Source organism: Hippocampus bargibanti, linkage group LG14 (assembly GCF_051943395.1).
Source record: "Hippocampus bargibanti isolate YZ-2025 linkage group LG14, ASM5194339v1, whole genome shotgun sequence".
Classification (NCBI taxonomy): Eukaryota; Metazoa; Chordata; class Actinopteri; order Syngnathiformes; family Syngnathidae; genus Hippocampus; species Hippocampus bargibanti.
In genome coordinates, this window is record NC_142747.1 from 4,733,835 (window position 1) to 4,760,514 (window position 26,680).

At 43.8% G+C, this 26,680-nt stretch overlaps 1 protein-coding gene across 1 annotated transcript in view; it reads right to left on the reverse strand.

The window, feature by feature from the left end:
- Positions 1 to 26,680, reverse strand: part of LOC148888052 (protocadherin-16-like) — a 110,166-nt gene that overhangs the window by 79,066 nt on the left and 4,420 nt on the right. The window contains 1 exon segment of the mRNA XM_089013639.1: positions 19,241 to 21,045. Within this exon segment, the coding sequence (XP_088869765.1) occupies positions 19,241 to 21,037 (1,797 nt within the window). The 5' untranslated portion in view covers positions 21,038 to 21,045.

Genomic DNA, 26,680 nt, shown 5'->3' on the forward strand with positions numbered 1-26,680 from the left:
GCGACGAGATGTGACATTCAAATGACTTCGATGAGAAGGTTTCTTCAGCCGTCATCTGTACAAAAGTACAGATGTACTGTACAGATGTACTTTTGTACAGATGACGGCTGAAGAAACCTTCTCATCGATGGACCACTCCTGTACGACTGAGAGCTTACACAGACATTCAAATGACTTCTACTGAGCGTATTTTACAAAGATTCCACCGCATATAGCTATATTTTATGTTTTAAGACTCGCGCTGAAGGAACTCGCTTCAGGAAGTCTTGTTTTTGAGTTGGCGACGCCCCTGACCGAAAAAAAGACATGTTGTAGCAGTCCTTCCATCACCTCAATGTATTTTGCTGTATTTGTATGGTCTGAATATCTTGTGTTACACCAAAAAGCCGCCAGAAGAGGGCAACCAAGCTCCAAGGAAGGAATTTATCAGCCTGTGGAAACGGGCTGATTAATTTCTCACAGGAGCTTGGACGCCATTTTCTGCCTTTTTTTAGGTGATCCAATGTTGCCACAAAATAGCACGGAATAAATTCTTTAATCGATTGCAATGCATTCCTCTTCAGAACTATTTGAATCGTATTCATAACTGGATGTGTAACAAGATAGCTTATTCTCCGAATCTGAAGCCATTGTTTTGATTCTCCAGCAATGCAAGACGTCTTGGCGTGACGTCATGAACTGGGGGCGGGACTTTCTAATTCGCAGCTCAATTTTTTGCAGATTTTGGACACTTTAAGTCATTTTTATTGGTGTTTTGCATTTGAATAAAAACATCATGCTGTGTGTTTTAGATGCTATAAAACGTTTTTCTGATGTCAGTTAGGAAACAAAAAAGTGATGTCGGTGGTCATTTAAGCATCAGCATATGCACGAGTGTGTGTTCTGTCGCCCTGGAGACGAGCTGATAAACAATTTTGATTCACATGATTATAAACCGTTCACTTGCCAAGATCAATATACCCTACTCGGGCTGAACGACGCATCTCCAAATTCCAAACACTCATCCATCTAAATGTGTTGATGATGTTGAGAGACGGCAAACAGCAAATACTGAAAGGTGGACTTGCTGTGTAAATACTCAGACACAATGAAAAAAAAAGCTGTCCAGTCTGATATTAGCCTTTAAAAAGCTGTTTCTACTTTCAGCAACTCTCCACCCTTGTGTTTCCTTGCCATTGCCTGGCAACGCACCTCAGTACTCCAGTCCAGCCCAATGCGTATTTTGCACGCACATCCGCCGCATGAGGGATAATCGCTTCCTTTTCACTCACAGCATCTGCTCGTGTTCTCACCGTACTCAAGTGTTTTTGATAAGCTGCTAATTCGATATATATATATATATATATATATATATATATATATATATATATACTCTAATAATTTATTTACTTGTTTGTTTGTTTGTTTATGTGCTTATGTATTTTTTGTGTCCATCTGTCCAACAATCTATCCATCCGTCCGTCCATCCATTCATTCATTTTGTTTCCTCCATCAAAAAGAATTGAGTTGGAACTGTGTGTGACATCTCGTCCAGGGTTTTAGTTGTAGTCGTGCTTTTTAATTATGGGTGAGCCTTTGAACGTCCATTTCTTTTCAGGGTGTGAAAGGAAGTAAGAGCAGTTTGATTCTTTTAGAATTTGCTCGCTGAGTCAGAAGCTCTAATGTGAACCTCACTGCATCCGGTTGGGTGTTGATCCATGTAACGAGAAAAAAAAGACTTCTCATCAGTTTTATGTAAATTTTTCAATGCTGAATCAAAAGTTGCGAAATCAAACCATATTCAATATCGAGCTGATCAGTTTGAAATTGAGTGGAATTTTATGACATTTTTAATTCATAATTATTGTCACAATTAGCCGGGCTTTAACATAAATACAACCAAATCAATCATGGAATGAAATGGAGCTTGATGCCTGGGTTCAAACACAAGTTAGAAAGTCGAAATAATAAAATGTAGGAGAAAATAAAAAAATATGCGTTTCACCCACCATGGGTGGTGTCTGTCCCCCATTTTAGCTCGGGTCCTCTACCAGAGGCCAGGAAGCTTGAGGGTTCTGCGCAGTATCCGTGCCGTTCCCAGCACTGCGCTTTTCTGGACCGAGATATTCGATGTTGTTCCCGGGATCTGTTGCAACCACTCGTCGAGTTTGGGGGTCACTGCCCCGAGTGCTCCGACCACCACAGGCACGACTGTCACCTTTACCTTCCAGGCTCTCTCCAGCTCCTCTCTGAGCCCTTGGTATTTCTCGATTTTCTCATGTTCCTTCTTTCTGATGTTTCCATCACTCGGGACCGCTACATCCACGACAACGGCTTTCTTTTCCCCTTTATCTATGACCACAATATCTGGTTGGTTGGCCATTACCATCTTGTCGGTCTGTATCTGGAAGTCCCACAGGATCTTTGCTCTGTCATTCTCCACCACCTTGGGAGGTGTTTCCCATTTTGACCTTGGGGTTTCCAGTCCATACTCCGCACAGATGTTTCGGTAGACTATGCCAGCCACCTGGTTATGGCGCTCCATGTAGGCTTTCCCTGCCAGCATCTTACACCCTGCAGTTATGTGTTGGATTGTGTCAGGTGCCTCTTTGCACAACCTACACCTTGGGTCTTGTCTGATGTGGTATATCCCTGCCTCTATGGCTCTGGTGTTCAGGGCCTGCTTTTGGGCAGCCAGGATGAGTGCCTCTGTGCTGTCCTTTAGGCCAGCCTTCTCTAGCCACTGATAGGACTTATTGAGATCAGCCACTTCTGCTATGGTTCGGTGGTACATCCCGTGTAGGGGCTTCTCCTCCCATGATTGTCCCTCTTCCATCACCTCATCCTCTGTTCCCCATTGTCTGAGACATTCTCTGAGTACATCATCCGTTGGAGCCTTCTCTTTGATGTATTCATGGAGTTTGGATGTTTCATCCTGGACAGTGGCTCTCACACTCACTAGTCCCCAGCCTCCTTCCTTACGGCTTGTGTACAGTCTCAGGGTGCTGGACTTGGGATGGAACCCTCCGTGCATGGTGAGGACTTTTCGGGTCTTAACATCCGTGGTCTTAATCTCTTCCTTTGGCCACCTTATTGTTCCTGCAGGGTATCTGATCACTGGCAGGGCATAGCTGTTTATTGCCCAGGTCTTGTTCTTGCCATTGAGCTGGCTTCTGAGGACTTGCCTCACTCGCTGGAGGTATTTGGTCGTCACCGCTTTCCTTGTTGCTAGTTCGAGGTTGCCATTGGCCTGTGGTATACCAAGGTACTTGTAGCTGTTTTCAATGTCTGCTATTGTTCCTTCAGGGAGTGAGACACCTTCAGTGTGGACTACCTTGCCCCTCTTAGTCACCATCCGACTACATTTCTCCAGCCCGAATGACATTCCGATGTCACTGCTGTAGATCCTGGTTGTGTGGATCAGGGAGTCTATGTCCCTTTCACTCTTAGCATACAGCTTTATGTCATCCATGTAGAGGAGGTGACTGATCGTAGCTCCATTTCTGAGGCGGTATCCATAGCCTGTCTTGGCGATTATCTTGCTGAGGGGGTTCAGTCCTATGCAGAACAGCAGTGGGGAGAGTGCATCACCTTGATATATGCCACATTTGATGGACACTTGCGTTAGTGGCTTGCCATTGGCTTAAAGTGTGGTTTTCCACATCCTCATCGAGTTTGCAACGAAGGCTCTCAGGGTCCTATTGACCTTATACAACTCCAAGCATTCAGTGATCCATGTGTGTGGCATCGAGTCATATGCTTTCTTGTAATCAATCCAGGCTGTGCACAGGTTGGTATGTCTTGAGCGACTGTTCTGTCAACCAGCAGCTGATGTTTGGCACCTCTAGTATCTCTATTAATGCCTTTCTGTGCTTTGCTCATGTATTGATCCATGTGTCCACTTATCTTAGCCGCAATGATGCCTGACATGAGCTTCCATGTTGTGGAGAGACAGGTTATTGGCCGATAGTTGCAAGGAACTGCACCCTTTGAGGAATCCTTCATGATCAGGATTGTTCGCCCTTCGGTTAGCCATCCTGGGTGAGTCCCATCCATCAGCAACTGGTTCATTTGTGCTGCTAGGCGCTCGTGGAGAGCTGTGAGTTTCTTTAGCCAGTAGGAGTGGACCATATCCGGGCCTGGTGCCGTCCTGTTTTTCATACCTGAGACTCTTCCTTGTATATCTGCCGCCGTGATGGTAACTGGGTTCTGTTCAGGGAGGTTGCTGTGCTCCTCTTTCAGAGTCACCAGCCATTGTGCACTGCTTTTATGTGCGACCTCCTTCTCCCATATGCCTTTCCAGTATCTTTCAGTTTCCAGCCTTGGAGGGTCTGCTCTGCTGTTAGAACCCTGCCACTGAGCGTACACTTTCGCAGGTTGTGTTGCGAACAGCCTGTTTATTCTTCTGGCCTCATTTTCTTTCGTGTACCTCTTTAGGCGACTGGACAAGGCCTGGAGCCTTTGTTTGGCAGTTTCGAGTGCTTCAGGTATGGTTATCTGCATGTACCTCTTGGGTATTGGCCTTTTATTCACACCTCTCTGGATTTCCGTCAATTGACTCACATCTTTCCGAGCCGCCTTGATCTTGGCCTCCAACCGTCTTTTCCATGGTGGGTAATGAATCTCGTGGCTCTCATGGTTGCTCTTGTAGCCGAGCATCTCTAGGATCACTGATGCTGAGATGTATATCAGCTCATTGGTTTCCGTGATCGTTCCGGTCGGGATCGTTCTCATTGCTGCATTCACAGTTTCCATGAGACTTTCAGGTGGTACTTCACATAGCCGATGTAATCGGTTTCTTAGTTGCCCAGTTTTCATTCTTGCCATGATCTTATCTCTCAGGTCAGTTGCTGCCTCGTTCAGCATTTCATTCATTGGGGCTGGCTTCCCAATCTCATCATTCATTGGGGCTTGCCTCCCAATCTCTGGTTGAACCTCTTCCTCTGATGTGGCAGCCTGGGGCCCTTCACCTCAGAATTTGTGTTGTACCTCATCAATCTCAAGTTGTGATAGCAATTGCCGTTTGTGGATATTGGAACACTGAGCTACTAGTTGTTTCGTGGTCAACCGTGACTGTGGGTTTCGAAGTAACCAGCCCCCATTCTCCGCATGTAACCCCTCTGACTCGGGTTGCTTGAGTAGTAGCATTCCAACAGAGCCTTGTTATCGCATCTAGTCCATCTCCGCTTTTTTCCAGTAGCCTATTTTTCTGATGCAGACCTTGTTTGGCCGGGCGACATCTGAGCCAGCATGTCATTCCATTTATTGTCTCTCATCATTTTTATGAGGTAGGCATTAGCGTGAAGGGTCTTGCCCAAGGACCCACACTGGATGATGTTTATGCCAAACTGATGCCTTATCAACTGAGCTATCCAGCCGCTATATATATATATATATATATATATATATATATATATATATATATATATATATATATATATATATATATATATATATATATATATATATATATATATATATATATCACACCTAAATAAATCACATAAATCACACCTGAAAACCCACCTGTTTAAACTTGCTTTCATGGTCTAATTTATTCTGCTGTTTTATTATTTATTGTTTTATGCATGATTTTACTGTTTTGTGTGTTGTCTTTGTTGTAAAGTGTCCTTGAGTGTTTAGAAAGGCGCTTGTAAATTAAATGTATATATATATATATATATATATATATATATATATATATATATATATATATATATATATATATATATATATATATCATCTCATCTCATTTTCCGTACCGCTTATTCTTCATTAGGGTCGCGGGGGTTGCTGGAGCCTATCTCAGCTGTCTTCGGGCACGAGGCGGGGGACACCCTGAATTGGTTGCCAGCCAATCGCAGGGCACACAAAGACATACAACAGTCACTCTCACACTCACACCTAGGGACAATTTGGAGTGGTCAATCTGCCTGCCATGCATGTTTTTGGAGTGTGGGAGGAAACCGGAGGACCCGGAGAAAACCCACGCGGGTCCGGGGAGAACATGCAAACTCCACACAGGGAGGCCGGACCGGGACGCGAACCGGCGACCTCTGCACTGTGAAGCCGGTGTGCTAACCACTTGACTACCGGGCCGCATCTGTACATCATGCTACGGAAAAAAAAATCTGACCTCAGAGTCCAATAACAAGCCCCATTGAATACTTAAAGGACAACCGAGGTCAAATTATGGACAAGTTGTGTCCATAATTTGTAAAATGGCTTCAAATGACTTCTACTTGGCGTATTTTAATAAGATTCCATCGCATATAGCTATATTTTACGTTTTAAGTCTTGTTTTTGAGTTGGTGACAAGTCCTCACGTGACGTCAGAAAAGGACCGCCTCCTGACCGTAAAAAAGACGCATTGGAGCGTCTTTCCATCACGTCAATGTATTTGCTGTACTTTTTTTTGAAACCCTTGTGTTACATCCAAAAGCCGCCAGCAGAGAGAGTCCAAGCTCCATGCAAGGTATGTATCAGCCTGTGGAAACGGGCTGATTCATTCCTCATAGGAGCTGGTCGCCATTTTTCTGCCTCTTTTGTGGGACGTTACATTGCAGTACAAATGCCTCAAAATGACACGGAAGGACTTCTTTAATCGATTGCAAACATGTATGCATTCCTCTACAGAACTATTTGAATCATATTCATAACTGGATGTGTAACAAGAAAACATATTATCCAAATCTGAAGCCATTGTTTTTATTTTCCAGCAATGCAAGACGTCTTGGCATGACGTCACGAACTGGGGGCGGGACTTTCTGAAAATGCCCAATTTGCAGCTCAATTTTTTGCAGATTTTGGACACTTTAAGTCATTTTTATTTGTGTTTTGCATTTGACTAAAAATATCATACTGCGTGTTTTGGGTACTTTAGATGCTATAAAACGTTTTTCTGATGTCAGTTAAAAAACAAAAAAGTGACGTTGGTTTGCCCTATAAGTGTCTACTTCACCTTGCACGGACATTTCCTAATTAGCCTGTGTAATTTCTCCAAGTCCGAAGGTAAATTGCCACATTAATCACACTTTCCGCCGCCTGAACTAATCACGGAAGCAAAGAAACATGTTTCTGGAGGTGAAAACCGGCAGCAAGTGACACTTCAACTTTCTAGTCCGGGCATCAAACCAAAAGCTCTGGAAAGTGCCCTCAGCGAGCTTGTGTTGTTCCAAAGTCGTGCGGAGTGAGATTGTTTTGTACCTCTTCCCAGCACCTGATAGCACTCAAGTCGTTCCGCCGGCAACAAACGTGCCAAAACAATGACCTGTGAAGGAGTTGGGAAGAAGACGCAACAAGCTGACCTCAGAGAAGAGTCTTTGGCTCCTGGGCCAACAACTACAACTGATGGGCAACGGGCCATGAACGTTCAGGCGTAGGCAGGAAATAAATCCCCTTTTCGAAAGTTATCATCTAAAAACAAGGTCGAGATATCCATTAATTCTCTGAAGCACTTGGTCATGGGTCACCTGGACTCTATAGTCCAGGTGACTTCTGTCATCAATTGTAAATGCAACTGGATGGGTATGAAAATGCAGACTGCAAAAGAATCTTGCCGCGAAAAAAAGGATGTGATGTGCTGATATTGCTGTCAAAAGCATCACGTTAATTTGCCCCACAGACTACCAGAAAAGCAACGCACTGGAATTTCAATATTTCACCTTGACCCATTTTTTCGCTACGCCGGCGTGACCGAGCACTTGACGTGCATCATTTTCGTTTGGACCGAGGATGCAAAATTCTCATCTGCTTTGTAAACGTATTGAATTCAATACTTCTGTTTACATTTAAAGTCATCCATAACCTTGCTCCCCCTATCTGGCTGACCGATTTCAAATCTCCGTTCCCTCTCGGTCCCTCAGATCCTCATCCTCCCTCCACCTCCGCATGCCCTCTGCCTGTTTCAGCACGATGGGGTGCAGAGCTTTCAGTCGCTCTACTCCCAAACTCTGGAACTCACTTCCACCCAACATCTTTCAAATATCACCTCAAAACCCACCTGTTTAAACTTTCATTCATGGTCTACCTTAATCAGCTATTTTATTATTTGTCATTTTATTCATGGTTTTATTGTTCTATGTATTGTTGTTTTATTGTCAAGTGTCCTTGGGTGTTCAGAAAGGCGCTTGTAAATTAAATGTATTATTATTATCATCATTATGATGATGATGATGATGATGATTATTATTATTATTATTATTATTATTATTATTATTATTATTATTATTATTATTATTATTATTATTATAAGCGTGTCCGCTGATGTCGCTGATGGTAATGTACTGGCAACACCAGTAGCGCAATTTTGAAGGAATCCACAGCGATTCTTGCAGAATTTATCCCAGCCAAAAAAAGTCTCAGAACATGCGTGTGCACACGCACGCACACGTACACCCTGCTTTGACACCACATCACACATCTCAACTGTGGCTCTCATGCATCGAAGCGCTGGCTAATTACAGCAGAGCCCAAACGCTCCCCACATTGATTCACACAGGTTCCATACTGCACGACAATCTAAATCTGGGTTTATAATGCACAGAGGGTTAAAAGACGCTTAAAACATGAACACCAGAGCACCAGGCCAAATCAGCCCCTACCGATGGCGTACACAACCTTGTCGTAATTAGCCCCGCTGCTAAACACCATCAGGAAGGGGAATTTGAAAACCAACAGTAGCCTCGTCTCACGATGGGAAGGACAAACTTGGATTCTGACCGATATGACGCAAGGGGAAGTTATCAAAATGGCTTTGAAACACACAAGCGGCGGCCTGGACCACCATCGAGGATCAATGGCGTCAGACAGCGAGTCTGAGCAGAGAAGGGCCTGGGTGCCATGTGGTCTGAAACTAAACTGGCAACGCCAGTCAACCAAAGTGTAAAAGTAGATCATCCCTTGGCCACAAAGTATCCGTCTTCGCGTGGTTTGTCGTGTCTTCTTCATCTGCAGATCACGAGACACAAAAGCCTTCCTTTAATCATAGAAGTTTTCGTTTTTAACTTCACCAACTGCAAAGACTATCAAGCCAGATTTATTTACTTGGGATATTATGCCAGGAATTGATTACCGGTGAGTGGAAATAGAAATATGAGCACGGGCCTAGAGAGAAGTCATATACTGGTGTCAATCCAGGATTTACTTGGATTGTTTTGGTGCCTGTTTGTCAACGGTATTGCTGGATATACATCTCAAAGACATGCTGTTGACATATGCGACATAAGCACCTCCAAAATGGCGCACCCTCGGCTCCAAAAAAAAAGTGCCTCGGGGTGGTCCGCAAATGATATATGACAAATGACAATCTATTACCCAACATCTGTTTTCCATTCATCAGATAAAACGTGAACATTTCCCAATATTAGCGCTCATCCCTTTGGCATTGGACCACCTGAGCCGCTTCTAATCAGAGCAAATTAGCAGAGGTAGAAATACAGTGGTGCAACCGCACACCGTCAGTGACTGAACGCCGCGCTTGCTTAACATTCTAAGTGACGGCCAGCGACACAGCAGCAAGGCTGGCAGTGAGTGGAGGAAAAAAAGGGCTCTGAGGTTGCTAGCAGACGCCAGCGAAGCATTCTTTGTAAACAGTCGCGATTTGGATGCGGAGATCATTTTCTGGGCGGTTAGGATATTTTGGGGTTTGTGTGTGTGTGTGTGTGTGTGTGTGTGTGTGTGTGTGTGTGTGTGTGTGTGTGTGTGTGTGTGTGTGTGTGTGTGGGTGCATGCCTCGCACAATTAATGGAATAGACAAAGTACCATAGGGGGGATAAGGGGCGAAGGCTCATAACGCAGTTATGTTCCTTAAGTCTGAATGTGCCACGGTCTGTCACTCACCGAACCAAAAGCAACCGTAAAATTTATCGGTCGGGGACAGTATTTGTAAATCGGGTCTGGGCCATCGATGGTCAATAATCAATGAGGAAAAACTGAAAAGCAAAGCAGTAACAGTTCATATTCTTAAAACGCTACCCACAAACGAGTTACAATACAATACATATTGATTTCCTCAAAATGGACCACCTCCCACCCCCACCAGTACCATTACGCTTCCCCTGGCTACATATTCTCACTGTCTGGCACGCCGTCTGCTCTCCAGTCTGCTGGCCCTTGACAGACAGCTGGGGTTCACACGGATGATTTTGCCCAGATTTGTTCAGGCGCCAAACGGCTACTCTGAGGCAGATGATGCTTCCTGATGCCCAAGTTGTCTGGCAACTGCCAAAGCACGAAGGAGCCTGTCAGAACAGAAGGCCTGGCAGCCCCTCATCCTGAAGACCCTCTCGTCCGGAGCGGAGGAGGGATGCGGAGAGAATAATGGAGTCTGGAGCCTGACTTCACCCGGCATTATCAAATGGAAAAACTCGGGTGGGACCAGGGCCCTCCAGTTAAGTACGGAGTTAGATCGCCAACGGCGGAGGTTTTTGCAGATGCGACACATTCACCTGCTATGGTCAGCGTGTCACCAGTCCACAGGGAGGAAATGAGGCGATGTGACAAGACAGGACAATGTGGAAAAGGAAGCCATGGGAGATAACAAGTCTGGAGTCATATGGAGACAAGGGCTTTTTTCCTTGTATCCGATGGTGATCCCACCCTTGCGAGAGGAAGAAGTTCAAGCTGGGTAGCAACAGTTGTGTCAAGCTGTTGGATCAGAAGCTTGGTTGCACCTGCAAGACTCTCTCCCTCCGGAAGATCTCCCGTGTTTGCTTTGTCTCATCGGCACTAAGACGTTGCGCCGAGTTCTGACTCACCTGCAGCAGATGTTCCAGCAGTCAAGATGCATCAATAAATATTTATGGTCCTAAAAGAGAGTGCCATCTTCCTTCCTACCTCGCCAGATGTGGTAGGATCGCCCAAAAAATTATTTCAAACTTCATAAACGTTGGGTGTGATGTTCAGGGGTGGCTTCATCAAACCACCTTGTTTGGTTTGTTAACAAGTAGACAAAGTAACGGTAAGATGGACAATCAAACCTTGATGATTAGCAGTAGCGGTAGAAAGTGTTTACTCCTTCAAATCTACATTCCAAACACAGCACTTTGCATCAGTTCTCTTCGTTACGTACGATTTTCCTTGAGAGGAGAGCGCAAAATGGAAGCGGTAACCTGAGGCTGTGAGCAAACCCAGGTCACAGTAAAATCATGAAATCATGACAGAAAGGACTAGCTTGCTAACATTTACGCACGTAATAATTTCAACAAATACATTAGCGGATAAACAGGACATATTCTGCCGTTTTTTGGCATTTAAAACAGTTCCCGAATTGTAGGCCGCATTTACACAAACTGTTCGCGCTCACATTGACATCTTCCCCATAGTTTTCAATGAATTCAACACGTGCGTTTTTGGAACGCGAGGGCCCACGGATTACCCGTAGAAAATCAAACACATGGTGAGCATGCAAAGTCAGCGCAATTCAGATTTGAAGCCAAATATCCTAACTGTGAGGCAGATCTGATAAACATAAGCTACAGCACAATTTTGCAGAAAACCTCAAGACCATTAGTCAATATGCAATGCCTATCCAGGCTCGGTTTGGCAGAATAGAAAAAATATTCTCTTGTAAATGTGATTTATAGTTTGAAGTAAGTGACTCTTCACAATGCCCCCCACCCATCCTTCCTCCGGCCAACGCATGCCTGAGGATGCCCATGAATTTGCCGATAGACATCTAGAGGCAATAAAATTTACTCGGGTCGCGTCCGGCCAAGCGACTTTGACTTCGATGCCCAAGTTCCGTCCAGATGTGCACAGGCGGCCAAGATTCGTGGTCAAGGCCGACGGGGCGATTGCCCAAGGAAGTATTACATTTGGGAACACATTAAGCATCACATCCAGTTTCCTAACGTTTTACCATTCCCATGCATCGAATGCATTACCACAGAGGAGCCAGGTCGTTAAGAGAAAGGGAAAAAGAAATAGCGCTGCGTCAGGTCGCCTCTCTGGGAGGAGTGGGGGTGCCGTCCAAGCTGGCAGAAAATCAGACCAGTGAGTGTTTTGTCTCTCGCAAATTCTCCATACAAAAACATCTGGTGAGAATTGGTTACATGCTTTCCATGCAAAGATATCGATTTTGGACTTATCTCCAGAACTGGCTTGCCGTGTTTACACCCCCTCCCCTCACAATACCTCCAAAAAAGAGACTCCTTTGGCTACTCTGGAAAACCTTTCCATTCCAAAAAAAGGCCAAGTCCATCGGCAGGAGGAAAAGAGTGAATGTTAAGAATGCAGCTGAGCACCTTGCGAACACCAAATCTTTGCATAGAGCAGGGCCGTTTGGCAGAATGAGCTGTTTCTCACATACACATGTGCAGCAACTCAAACAGCAATGAGTAGATGGAGAAACCAAACGCAAACGGAAGTGAGGAAACGGGTTAATTTTGTATGCAAATCCCACTTTCTTCTGAAAGGTGTCATCCCTCCCCATCCTCTTTTAGGGTCAATCCATTTCACAGCCAACATTCAAGAAGCAACGCTGGCTTTCTATAACCCTCAGAGGAAAGTAGAGTGAGCAGAGCGAAATTAAACGGCACTGTAAGAACAGGAACGGAGTGGACGCTTGCTACTTGTTGCAGCGGCGGCCAAGTCAACTGATTCGTGGCATGAAAGTGAGGCGAGGATTCTGAAAGATGCTATCGTCGAGCATCAAACAGAGAAATGAGATGAGGCAGGGGTATTATGCGTCAAGAGCATTTCATTGTTATCAATAGATAGCATGCAGAAAAAAAACAAATATAGATATCAAAGCAGATCAGATCAGTTTGATATTCCTCGGTAGACATTTGTCTGTATTTAATGGACCTGGGTGCTGAACTACAATATGGCGCATTTGGGTGAGGTATAACTGGAAACAAGGCAATTCATTGTTGCGCAAAGAATGGTCACTTGTGTGTTCCTACAGTATGTAAAGACTGGAACAGAAAGTAAACGTTCACAATTTACAATTTCATCAAATACATTGTTTGTCACGGAACTACAGGAGTCATATACAGTGATACCTCGACTTACGAACTTATTTGGTTCCCAGACAGACTGTGTAAGGTGAAAAGTGTGTATCCCAAAAAATAATTTCCCATAGGAAACCATTAAAATGAGTATAATCCGTTCCCAGGTCACATAAAACATAATTTTCTATGTTCTAATATTCTAAGCCTTAAAACTATACAAAATATACCTTATTTTGTGTATAATAAATGTGTTATGGTATCATCAGAATCATCTTTATTGCCAAGTATGTAGAACACACATGGATCATAATTAAAGAAATAAACTATACTGTCTAATAAAGTTGTTTTATTTACCTTTGTGATGGATGTTAATGGCTTGCTGGAGTGGAGTGACCGGTTTCATCCGCATTAAACACTTGATGAGCAACGTAGCCTTCTTCCACCATTTTGAGGAATGATTCCTTGTAAGCTTTGGCAGTTTTATCATAAGAACTGGCTGCCTCTCCATGACGAATGACACTACGAATCCCTGTACGACACTTTAAGTTCTCGAACCATCCGTGGCTAGCCTTGAAATCATCAATGGATGACGAACTTCCAGGTTGCCTCTTGACGATAGTGAAGCTGCCGTGCTTTCTCTGCGATAATTTTACCTAGTTCCTCATTATTTGTGTTTTGTTTAGCTGGGTTGATAGCATTTTGCATCAAGTGTCTCAAGGAGCACTGGGTTGTACATCCTCGAAGTTGTAATATAGCAACAGATGCAGGCAGACACACTAGAAACTGCATGAATAGCTGATTCCCTTGCTTGTCCTTTCTCTTCAAATTGTACAGATGGCTTGTGCGGGTTATTTGTGGAGCCTGTTTGATGGGATATTTAAACCTTGCATTCTACACTCTGCTTTTGAACTATCAAAGTTGAAACAAGTCCAAATTTCACTGTTTTCTCTCCATGTTATAACTCTCTCTCTCTGTCGTCTGCCTGTCTCTTTAATATTTAACCCCTTTCCCTCACTGCTGCGTTCTTGACCAATCACATGGCTTTAACTGAAGACTGGGGGCGGGGAATAGAGGACAAAAAAAAAGTCAGGTGCCATTTTCTTTTTTGGAGAACTGCCTCACTGTCTCTCCGTCTGTAACGCCCCACCCCTTACTGCTGCGTTCTTGACCAATCATGTGGCTTTAACCAAAGACTGGGGGCGGGGAATAGAGGACACATCACTCATTGTGGCGCTCTGTGTGTATCCCGAAAAATGATTCTTATTCCAAGGTAAAATTTTCAGAAATGTAACATTCGTAAACTGAAAAGTTCGTAAGCCAAGGGGTTCGTAAACCGAGGTATCACTGTATCTGGGAGTAACTATGTTTGGTCTGGGTTGTTAGCGGAAGTGGTGAAAGTTGCATCTTGTATTTCAGACCCCAATTATCAACCACGTGTTTTGCAATAACATTTTTATGGTACATTTATAGTTGGGATCATTAGTAGAGGTAAGTGTGAACATTTTTCTGGCTAATTGTTGTAATTTGTGACAGGGCTCTGTCCAAATCCCTTTCTTCAATCACCCAAACTCTGAACAAGAACATGAGACTGAATAGTATAGACTTGAAAACCTAGTCATTTCATGAGAGGATTTTGCTCACCACTTACCTCAAAGATCACTGCCTGCCATTTGAACTTGCCGCACAGTAATTGTTTTGTTCCCCTGTGGAATAGCGACTGTCAATTGGCAGGAAAGGAGGCATGAGTGCCACTTCATCGCAGACTTTCAACTATACCTTTCAAGGTTCCGAAGGAAATAATAGATGTGTTGGACTTGTAACCCACATTGCTTCACTTTTAAAATATTGGGTTGTGAGAATGGGCTTCATCATGTGACATTATAGTCATTCAGCACACGGGCAATATCAAAGCCTAAAGGTTCATGTTAGCATCCACAATGTGCATTATTATCGGTCCATGTGATTTCAAACCCAATTTTTAGTTTGTGAATGGATGAAGGCGCTGCATGGTTGCATGACAGGCAGCCCATTCGACTCTAAGTACAGTGGAGGGGGTGGAGCAGTGACGTGCAGTCAGGGGAGGCAGGTAAGGCTGTGCCTCACCTGTCATCATGGAAATATCAAATGAAACAGTATAAATTAAACAGTTATATTTATTTAGTGATTTGACTTTAACATTCTTTTCCATTTAACTTCACCTTTTTTTTTTTCAAAATCGCTGAATTTTCACATTTACACATTTAAGTGGAGACGAGCGGTGAGGCAGCCGGCTGAGCCTCACCATGGATTGCACAATCACTATGCTAACTGTGCTGGCTTGCTCTGCAGAGAGACCGCATTGCGGTCCCTCTGCATATCGCTATTAAAGTGTTCAAACACTTTTAGTATATGAACTAAATTTCGACAGTTTAGCTGGTGTATATAATGTGTACTGTACATTATAAACACTGTACTAAAGTGTTTATTTTATTTTATTTTATTTTTATCAAAACTGTGTGCACATGTGAGGCACACAGTTCTCAGCACCTGCCTCATGACAGGGGCCGCTGGTGATTACAGATTCTTCTTGCGACTCCTCGGCTGCAGAATAATAGAATTAGTGACAGCAAGCTACAGTAAACAGTTAGCAAGTTAAGTGCAACCTCATCTCATCTCATCTCATCTCATTTGCGTACCGACGGCAAATATCGACATCCGCGTACCGACAACAAGTGGAGCAGCTGGAGCTCTGGTGCAGCTGTCACAACCTGGAGCTGAACACGCTCAAGACAGTAGAGATGATCGTGGACTTCAGGAAACAGCTACCCCTCACACTATGCAACTGCCGTGTGTCAACCATTGAGACCTTCAAGTTCCTGGGAATCACAGTCTCCCAGGACATGAAGTGGGAGGTCAACACCAACTCTATCCTGAAAAAGGCCCAACAGAGAATGAACTTCCTGAGGCTGCTAAAGAAGCATGGCCTGCCACAGAAAGTGCTGCAACATTTCTACACGGCTGTCATCGAATCCATCCTGTGTTCTTCCATCACCGTTTGGTTCGGGGCCACCACAAAAATGGACAAAATCCGAATTCAACGGACAGTTCGCACGGCGGAAAAAAATATTGGTACCACGCTACCCACTATCGAGGACTTGCACACTGCAAGAATCCAAACTAGGGTGCGTAAAATCATACTGGACCCTCCGCACCCTGCCCACCACCTTTTCCAGCTACTCCCCTCTGGCAGGCGCTACCGATCCATGCGCACCAAATCCAGCAGACATGTAAACAGCTTCTTCCCCCAAGCCATTAACTCTTTGAACAGTAGCCCAAATTGAACTGTATAGTGCCTCTTTGCAATTTTTTTGATGATGATACTAGTGCAGCGTGTTCGACCGGAAACAAATTCCTTGTGTGTTCTACATACTTGGAAATAAAGATGATTCTGATTCTTATTCTGATTTATAAGTAAAGGTAACACGATAAGAACATTTTTTTAATTATTCTTTCTATGCTACAGTTTGTATACAGTATATAAAGAATGCTGACATGACATTCTGTGACTGTAAAGTGACCTTGAGAATTTTGAAAGGCGCTTATAAATGACATGTATTATTATTATTATTCTTTTAAACAAATAACGTTAACTGTTGCCAATCAAATGGTGAATATGCTACTCTGTGGAGTTATGTTTGTAAATCTGACTGTGATGACGTCAGTGCCTCACCACCCATGAACCTCACCGCACGTCATGGGTGGAGATATGAGAGGGAGCGATATCGTCACAACTCACACCCGGATAATAAGAAATGAGCTGAGATCAGATAAAAACTTTGGAGTGAGATGGATGCGGGGACCGGACAAAGAGTCCTCCCCCGTTTCTACCCCCACTGCTCGCTTGTGTCACCTCTGTCACTCAAGCCAGCACTTTTCAGGGCTCATTTCCCCATCAACCACTAAGAGACCCCCTCCCAGCCGCCATCACCACTACTTTGCCTATTTTTAATGGGAGGGGGGGGGGGGGTCATGCAGGCAGAACGGCAATTATTTGCTGAGTAAACAGGCAATAAAACGAGGTGAAAATGAGTTTCTTGACATAAGCAGTCAATGTGTCATAACTTTAGAAGTTAAATCACATATACTGGAAGTGATGGTAAACTCATCTTTCTTTTTCTAGGACTGAAAATGGCTTTGGTGATTGAAATTTGTGCTTAACTCATTAGTTGCCGTTCCTAAATTTATTCAGGAATTTATTTAGGAATTGAAAATATGACATGGAGCGTCATGGGGGAGGGAAAGGTGGACACGGGTATCATGACGGTTACAGATGTTGAAGAAGGACTCCCTTCGGACAAAGACATTTTGCACAAACTCTTGAATGGTGAACACCAGAAAAATGATGCTGCATGTGTCCAGCTAGCATGCAAGCTATCCCTATCCAGCTATCTGGCTAAATGTTAGCACAAGAACAGATACAATGATAGCTTTTAGTAATGGACCACAGGGCACTTGAGCACATGTTCAAGGGGGTTAGCATGCTAGATTTAAACTTTGTAACACTTCCAGTTTTGTTGAAAGTTTAAAATACTTTCAATAAATCCTGTGGGTGACAGAACCGAAGCCACATTCGAAATTTCCAAAGGCATTTGTCCAGTTTGCTATTCCAAGACTAAAGTCTGGCAAGTTGGCTTGTCTCAACATCAACGTCAAGAATCAAGAGTCTATTCTACAGACAATTCTAGAATTTCACATGTTAGTTGTTGTTTTTATTGGACACTGTCCGCTTTTTATTGTTCAAAGATGGCTTGTCACATTTGCGATGAATCCAGGCCACTTTGGATTCGAACAGGCGGTCCAATTCACTAGATAAAATCGATACACAAACTGAAAATGGCACTCAGTAATATTGAATTTGCACAAAATCCAGAGGACCGTGCAATGGAAATCATACAAAATATTGGAGTTGGTATTGGCTGATGGCAGGATCGAGTGGTGTTTCTAATCATGTTTTCAATGTAAAATCTGGTTTTACTCTGGAGAACGAACTATTTTTCGCGCACATCTAACAGATTAAATTACAAGAACTGGTAGCTGTTCATGGGCTTTGTTTTTTATATTTATGTGTCATATTTACTATTTATCTATGCCTCCTGCTTGGGTGTTGAGTAAGTTCAGTCCATCGTAGCTAACTTAAAGTCAGCGAAGCGGCTTGGGTCAAGTTGAAGTCAGCCAACCATTGGGTAGATATACGTAGATAACCAGCTCGATATACGTAGGTAACCAGCTCGTCATTTTCATGGACATTTTAGTCTCTTCAATTAACCTCAAATTCATGTTTTTGGAATATAAGGAGGAAGCAAAGGACCCCAAAAAGGACCAGTATGGTATGGACCAAAAATACAAAAGCCACACTTCTCAATTGTAAGGGGAAACTGCGAGCTAGTTAACTGTCTATTTATAATCTATATAACAGCCTTTTGAATAACCACCTGGCCACACCCAAAAAATAAATACATATACATCAATGATTAATCAATGTGAAAATGGCAAAAATAACAGGCACTGATGATTGTTAACCACTGTGCTTTGGGGGACCTGTGGGGGGTTAAACAAAGAAACCACTTGAAATGGGCAATCACAATAGGCACATCAAAGTGTTGTGTGAAAGTCATTCATGTCTGGCTAAAACGTTGGCTTTGTAACAGGCCCCCTCCAAGTCCAGGCAGTCTGTTCTCACACGAGTGCCCAATAACACAACAGAGTCCAGAGAGTCCTGGCTCTGCGCGGTTTCCTCATACTGGGACTTACACTTGGACAGCCCGGGTGAACCCAGAAGTTGTGTGATGCCTCAGGAAATGGCGAGATAACCGCGGGCGGTTTTACAGATATTTTCATTGACACAATCTCCAAGCCACCCTGGGATTCCCCCAAAACACACATTTTTAACTATTCCTTGTTTCATCCTCCAACTTGTATAATCAACATCAGTGTGTTCCATCTCCCATCATCCTTGTGGTTTCTGTGATTTATAATTAGGGGGACCTCACACAAGAAAGACCTCGTAGCTTCTATTTCTGCGCACAAGCCGGAGTGGCGGTGAGGCCCCACATCTCTCCGCTACCCTCCCTCTCCCCAAGGCAAAACCGTCGGCCAAGAGCCCGTCTGCTGAGCCCTCTGTTTGTACTGTGCTCGCTACCCAAGTCTTTAATCCATGCAAGATTCAGTTTGTAGGTGGAGGTACGCAACACTTTCAACAATACGGGATGTTTGAATAATGTCCGATAGGTGGACGGATAGCTAGCAAGAAAGCAAGAAAAATGTCTTACCTCCAGGATGCATGTGCCTGGAGCCATGTCCTCATTGATGGAGACGTTGTAGAAGTTGGTCTCGAAGACAGGCTCGTTGTCATTAATATCCTGAAGTACGATGTTGACCACCGCGGTAGATGACAGCGGCGGTCTTCCTCCATCTCTCGCCATTACGGTTATGCTGGGATTGGGATTCTTTTCATAATCCAATTGTGACAGAGTGGTGATAATCCCCGTTATGGCGTCTATGCTGAACCAGTTAGCAAAGGGTCCTTTATCCCGAAGGATGTCATAGGTAATGACCCCATTGGGCCCTTGGTCTTTGTCTCTGGCAGTCACCTGTAATACAAAACTCCCAGGAAAGACCACCTCCGGGATAACCTGCCGATAGACAGTTTGGTCGAACAGTGGTGGGTTGTCATTGATGTCTGTCACCTCGATTGTGAATGAAGACTCGGCCCGGAGAGGGGGCGTCCCCGAATCGGTTGCCATGACCCTCAAGTCATAAACATCTCTCTCTTCGCGATCAAGAATCTGATCCACACAAATCAGATAGATGATATTGTCTTTGGTGGTCAGTCCAAATTTGCCATCTCCGCCTTCCAGTGACACGTTGACGTTGGCGTACTCGCCGTAATCCGGGTCCGTGACAGAGATTCTGGCAACGTACTGTCCTGGCTGTGCGCCCTCTGAGATTTGAGGAGAGCCATCCTCACTAAGAAAGATTATTGTCATGGTGGGCTGGTTGTCATTGTAGTCTCTGACGTGGATGGTGACAAAGGCGTTGGTCACTTCCGGATGCGTGGCATTGTCTTGGGCTTGCACCACCAGTTCATGGACTCGCCGCATCTCAAAGTCCAGTGGCTTGTTGAGCGTGATGATTCCCGTGTGGGGTTCGATAACAAAGTAACGATCCGGGTCGCTTTGTCGCCTGTTGATTTCATAAGTCACCGCACCGTTTTCTCCATCATCGTCATCTGTGGCAAACACCTGCAAGATGTTGTTTCCCGGTTTTAAATTTTCGGATATGATGGCATGGTAGCGGCTCTGATTAAAAACAGGAGCGTTGTCGTTTATATCCTGGACGGTGATGTCTAATGTCATTTGATCAGTTCTTTGAGGGGAACCGCCATCAAAGCCCTCTAACGACAAGGTATAAGTTGACCTTTTCTCCCTGTCCAGAACGGCGTTGACCACCAAGTCCAGATGCAGGACTTCATTGCTTCCCCTCCTGGTCTCCAAAGTGAAGGCCTGGCCAATGTTTCCGTCATTAATGAGGTAACCCTGTGTGGTAAATTGACCTCCATCCGAATCCACTGCCGGGTCCAGAGGAAACCTAGTTCCAATAGCTGTCTGCTCAGGGATTCTGAAGGTAGCATGTTTCTTTGGAAACGTTGGCCCGTGGTCATTTATGTCATTCACCATGATGGTCACCGCCACCGTCACGCCTGTCATGGTTACGGCAATGAAGTTGTACCTGTCCCGCAGTTCTCGGTCCAGAACCTTGGCAGTCTTAATGATTCCCGTGCTCTCGTCAATGTCCAAATCGGTACTCACTCCAGTGCCCTCGTGGTCGGAAATGAAATAGAGGGCCGCCGTGATGCCGGGAGGCAACCCTGCGCTTATGTCACCGACGATGGTTCCTGCTGGCTGTTCCTCATCCAGCTGTAGATCAAGGGTGCCTTGAACCACTGGTGAATGGACTAAAATGAGCCCGAGCACCACATACAACATCAGCACAATCCTTGTTATCCACCCGTCACGTTGCGGAGGATCCATGGTGGACTTCCCCAAACCCTTGGCAGCCGTTTTCATTTTGGCCCCTGCAGACATAAAGCGCAGGTGAGCAAATGCTGAACAATGTTAAAATCTGACAGCGGAAAAAACAACGGAGATATGCATATGCACATGAAGAGCGAGCTTGTTTAAGAAAAATAATAAACGACTTTTCCATATGTCCAACGGGCCCAAAACCCAACCGCACACAACCCTCACGGAACATTTTCCAGACACCTCTTACTTCTCCTAATAAGTCAACACCTTGCTCCCCTCGCACACCGCTGAGTCCGCCTCCCTAACATCAAAACCACATGCCGCAGCGCACCACCTCTCATCTCCTTGGCTTCTGCCCCTACTCCATCTAATTAAAAAGGTGCAGCTCTCTTTTTTACTGTGCACCATAGCAATATTTAGTGAGGTAGTCTGTGAAGCCCGATCCTGGATTGAATTTGTGTGTGCGCAATCAACATGTAGTTTCCAAATGAGCCGCTGTTATTTTCAATACTGAAAACAAATATGAAATCAGTTGGCTACAAATCACCAGTGAGGTATGTTCCCTTGGTCCACCAAAAATGTTTGGCGCAGTTAGCTGCCGCTGCTCACCCACAGAAAAATGTATCCTGTGACTGTAAAGTGACCTTGAGAGCTTTGAAAGGCGCTTATAAATGAAATGTATTATTATTATTATTATTATTATTATTATTAAAAATGTGTTTCGTTTAGAAAATAATTTCAAAATATATTTCATTAAAAAAGATTCAACCTATTTAATTTTTTTATGTTATATTTAAACATCTCTCATCTCATCTCATTTTCCGTACCGCTTATTATTCCTCATTAGGGTCGCGGGGGTTGCTGGAGCCTATCTCAGCTGTCTTCGGGCACGAGGCGGGGGACACCCTGAATTGGTTGCCAGCCAATAGCAGGGCACACAAAGACATACAACATTCACTCTCACACTCACACCGAGGGACAATTTGGAGTGGTCAATCTGCCTGCCATGCATGTTTTTGGAGTGTGGGAGGAAACCGGAGTACCCGGAGAAAACCCACGCGGGTCCGGGGAGAACATGCAAACTCCACACAGGGAGGCCGGACCGGGACACGAACCGGCGACCTCTGCACTGTGAAGCCGGTGTGCTAACCACTCGACTATCGGGCCGCCCTTTAATTATTAAATTAATTATAAATTAATAAATAACTTTAATTATTAAAAAATATTTAAACATAGAAATGTAAAAATTGTTTTATAAATGATCAATGTTACAATGCCATTGCTCGACCTCTCATCTTGGTGATGAAAGCTGGATTGACACTGAATTCTTTGTTTGATAATCAATTCTCCGCTAGATGAGAAGGTTTCTTCAGCCGTCATCTTGTACGATTGAGAGCTTACACAGATTCTCCGCTAGGCTTTGATTGATCTGTGCTAATCTTCACAGTGTACAGGACAGATACGGAGCGTCGCATCCTCAGGTGACACAGCCCCTCAAGTCCAAAGGCGCCGTGCAGTCTACTGAGCAACCTTTTTTCTGGTTCTGGATCATTGCAATTAGTGTCCGCTTCCAGGGAGCCATGAGCAGATACTCATTTTAACGCGAACAATTCGGGAGGTTTACTCTTTTTTTTCATACATGTACAGGCTCGTGTCATGCAATTTGGGAAGGTGACGATTCAAAATTGCACGGCATACATCACGATAAATTGGTGCAGCTCGATTATTTCTTTTTCTCGTTTCATAAATTTGCTGCTGTGAAGCAGAAATATCTCCAATGTGAGAAAAATAAAGGTTATATCATCATCGTCATCATCATCATCATAGTACAAGTCCCGTATGATTTTCAGTTTGTTTTTATTGCTGTTTTTGTGAAATTTTAAATCACTGAACCAGAAGTTGTATTTATATACTTATCTTAATTGAAAAAAAGTTGCGTATTAGCATCCTGCATTTTCCTACCACTTTGAGAAAAATGAAATGGTGAATGCATGTGTAGCACAAGCGCCTTTGAAAAGTGTGTCAACTTTCAAGTCTTCCAGATTGATTGATGTTCCAGCAACACTAGGCATTTTCCCCTTTACTCCAAAGCAACAAAGAATAGCTTTCCAAGGCGGGAGTCCTTGTAAGAATGCCATATTTGAAATAAAGCAGCACTTTAGTTGGTTAGCGGACCTCTGCAGAGTCTGTCAGGCCTAATGGATCTAGCAGACATGCTGGGGTAATTCACAAAAAAAGCAGATTTGAGAGAGACCTTAGGTTAGGAGCGTAGAAGATTGGACATGAAGGCTCAGTGGAATCTCGACAAAGAATGTCTAACACAGTTTACACAGGCCTCCATTACTGTTTCTGAATGTCTCGAGGTTATTCCGCAATACTGAGTATAAAAAACACGCACGCGCACACACGCACAGGCACAAACACACACACGCACACACACACATACACACACACACACACACACGCAATTATTTATATTGGAGATAGTTCGCTGACTAGTGATGGACAACAACAACCAGAATGACTAAAGGTATGCAGTGACCAAGTGAATCCCCTTTTGTGGCTTTTACGTCATGTTTTCTTTGCGCCTGTGTAGTTGGAATCCTCGATACTGACCGAGTGCATCCAAGGTTTTAAGGACTTTGCATGCAGAACCAAAACATCTGGTCTACTCTCGGGGACGTCTTTTTACTGACTGCTCACATCTTCCATCTTGATACATCATAATTCATCAACAGAAAAGAATACATTTGCTCCTTTTTTTTCCTCCACTTGCTAATAGATGTGCAATTTGTCTTCTCACGCCATGGGTATGCGACAAGGACATTTTTGGCACAGCTTACAAAAGAAAAAAAATGCATCAGCCCTGTTGCTACCCTAGCATATGTCTGCATTAAAAAGTGAGATGCCAAATGGTGCGTCAAGAACTCAATGATTCATATCCTGGACACATTTGATATCCGAGTACATTTTTTATGGAATTAACATGTATTCCTCTGGTGGAAATGATACAAGAAAGTGGCAAGAAACGCAAAAAGATCTGGTATTAAAACATAACATCAACAAAACCAATTTTATTTTAAACTAGATTCTTTACTTACAGACAGTGTATTGTAGGTGCTCAAATACAGTGAGACCTCAATTTACAAACACCTTATATTACGAACTTTTCATCTTACGAACGTCAAATTTATGAAAATTAAACCTTATAATAAGCACTATTTTCATAATACACACGCACCACGACTGGTCCATCAAGCACACGACGTTCGGATCTGGCTGAGTGATCTTCGGCGGAAGCACACGACCGAACAGCGCTCCAGCCGGCGCTACTTTCCACACCCCCTCTCATTGAATGCACACGTCGATTGCCTACTAGCAGCTTTTTGCTGATAATTTTACGATGATGGGATCGAAAAAAAAAACACCACAGACTCGTGTTCAGCCCAAGAAGACACAAAATAAAATCACTGTCGCTGAGAAGGAGATAATTGAAAAACACGAACGAGGTGTGCGTTTGTGTGATTTAGTGACCGAGCATGGCTATGCTAAGTCAACCATTGCTACCATTCTCCGGAACAGAAAAGCCATCAAAGGTGCGTCTGTTGCAAAAGGTGTTTCCGTGCTCTTAATGCGATGGTCTCGGGCAATCGAAGAAGTTGAAAGACTTCGGTTAATTTGGATTAACGAAAAGCAGCTATCCGGCGACAGCGTGAGTAAAGCTATTTTATGCGAGAAAGCACAGCTAATTCACGCCGATATCGCCATGCGCCAACCTGGAAGTTTGGCGCTTATTGAGGATTTTAAAGCCAGTAACAGATGGTTCGAGAACATCTGAGGAGGAGATGGCTGCAGCATCAATTGAGCAAATAAAGGCAATGTTGGCAAAGTGGAATGATGTGCAGGCTTTTACCGAACAGTTCCATTCAGAAAAGACTGTGGCTATGACGATCATCAACATGATGAACAATAATGTGATGCCTCAGCTTCGTAAGACCTTACAAGTCAGAAAGCAACAGGTGTCAATTAAGAGCTTTTTAATCAGCAAAAATGATGAGGAGTCTCCAAAGAAAAAAGAAGAGAAGCCACACCAGAGGTTAAGTTACCAACAGTCCTTATGGAATGTGACTCTCCTTCCATAAGCCATCAACGACCATCAAAAAGGTCAATAAAACTTTATTTTACAGCACAGTTTATTTCTTTAAATACAGTCCTCATGTAATGTGCCTCTTTCCAAACAGCAATTCCCTTTGACCTTCGACCTCCAACGCCATTCCATCAAGTCATCAATGACCATCACAAATGTAAATAAAATGACTTTATGATACAATGCAGTGTATTTCTTTCATTACAATACAATAGCACATTTATTATACATAGAATAAGGTATGTTGTGTGTAGTTTTAAGGCTTATTTTGTTGAAAAGTATATTTTATGGAAACCCGGGAACGGATTATTCCCATTTTAATGGTTTCCTATGGGAAAAAAATTGAGATACACACTTTTCGCCTTACACACTCTGTCTGGGAACCAATTAAGTTCGTAAGTTGAGGTCTCACTGTACCTGACATGTTTCGGCGTATACCTCCGCCTTCGTCAGAGATCTGATGAATGTTTGAAAGTAAGTAGCGACAAGAATCACCTCATTCCCATGTCGAATGAGCAAGGTGGGAACGGGTGGATCAGATTTTCTTCAGAGGGATGAATTAGACAGACAGACGAACAGACGTCTATTTTAGTTATTTCTACGACATGAGTAAGAGTTTAGGTGTGTGTGTGAGAGAGAGAGAGAGAGAGAGAGAGAGAGAGAGAGAGAGAGAGAGAGAGAGAGAGAGAGAGAGAGAGAGAGAGAGAGAGAGAGAGAGAGAGAGAGAGAGAGAGAGAGAGAGAGACGTGGCGCATTGCCACAGCTTCACACACCTCCATGGCATCATCTCAAACACACGAGTATCACGTTACAATGCCAGGTGACAGAATGCGTGAGCAGGGAAATGTTTGGATATGGCCTCAGCCAGGGTCATAGGTCACCGTATGGGAATTATGTCACACGACAAAGAGATCAGTACGCTATTAAAGTTGTCCACAAATGCCCCACCCTCACCCAGAAAAAAAAGGATGCACAGAAAAGTTTTGAACAGAAAATTTGCATTTGTTAAATCGCAAGCCAGAGAGTTTATTTTGTTGTTGTAGGCTGTGAGGGTGTTGAGGGTAAAAGGATGGTACTTTCATCATGACATCATCATTGGAGTTTTTTATTGGATTGGATTAGATTTACCTTTATTAGTCTCGCAGTGGAGAAATTTACATTTCCCAGCAGCAAGTTAAGTATCCCAGGAATAATGAGATCAATAACTGAAGAAAATAAACAATATTGAAACGGTACATTTTGAGTCGGTGCTGCTCCACCAGGACAGATTTGGGGATTTTTTTTTGCCTGTGGGTGGATGGATGGATGGATGGACAGATGGGTTTGGATGGGTTTGGATCGGTTTGGTTAGTTGGATGGATGGATGGATGGATGGATGGATGGATGGATGGATGGATGGATGGATGGATGGATGGATGGATGGATGGATGGATGGATGGGTTTGATGGGTTTGGATCAGTTTGGATAGTTGGATGGATGGATGGATGGATGGATGGATGGATGGATGGATGGATGGATGGATGGATGGATGGAGGGAT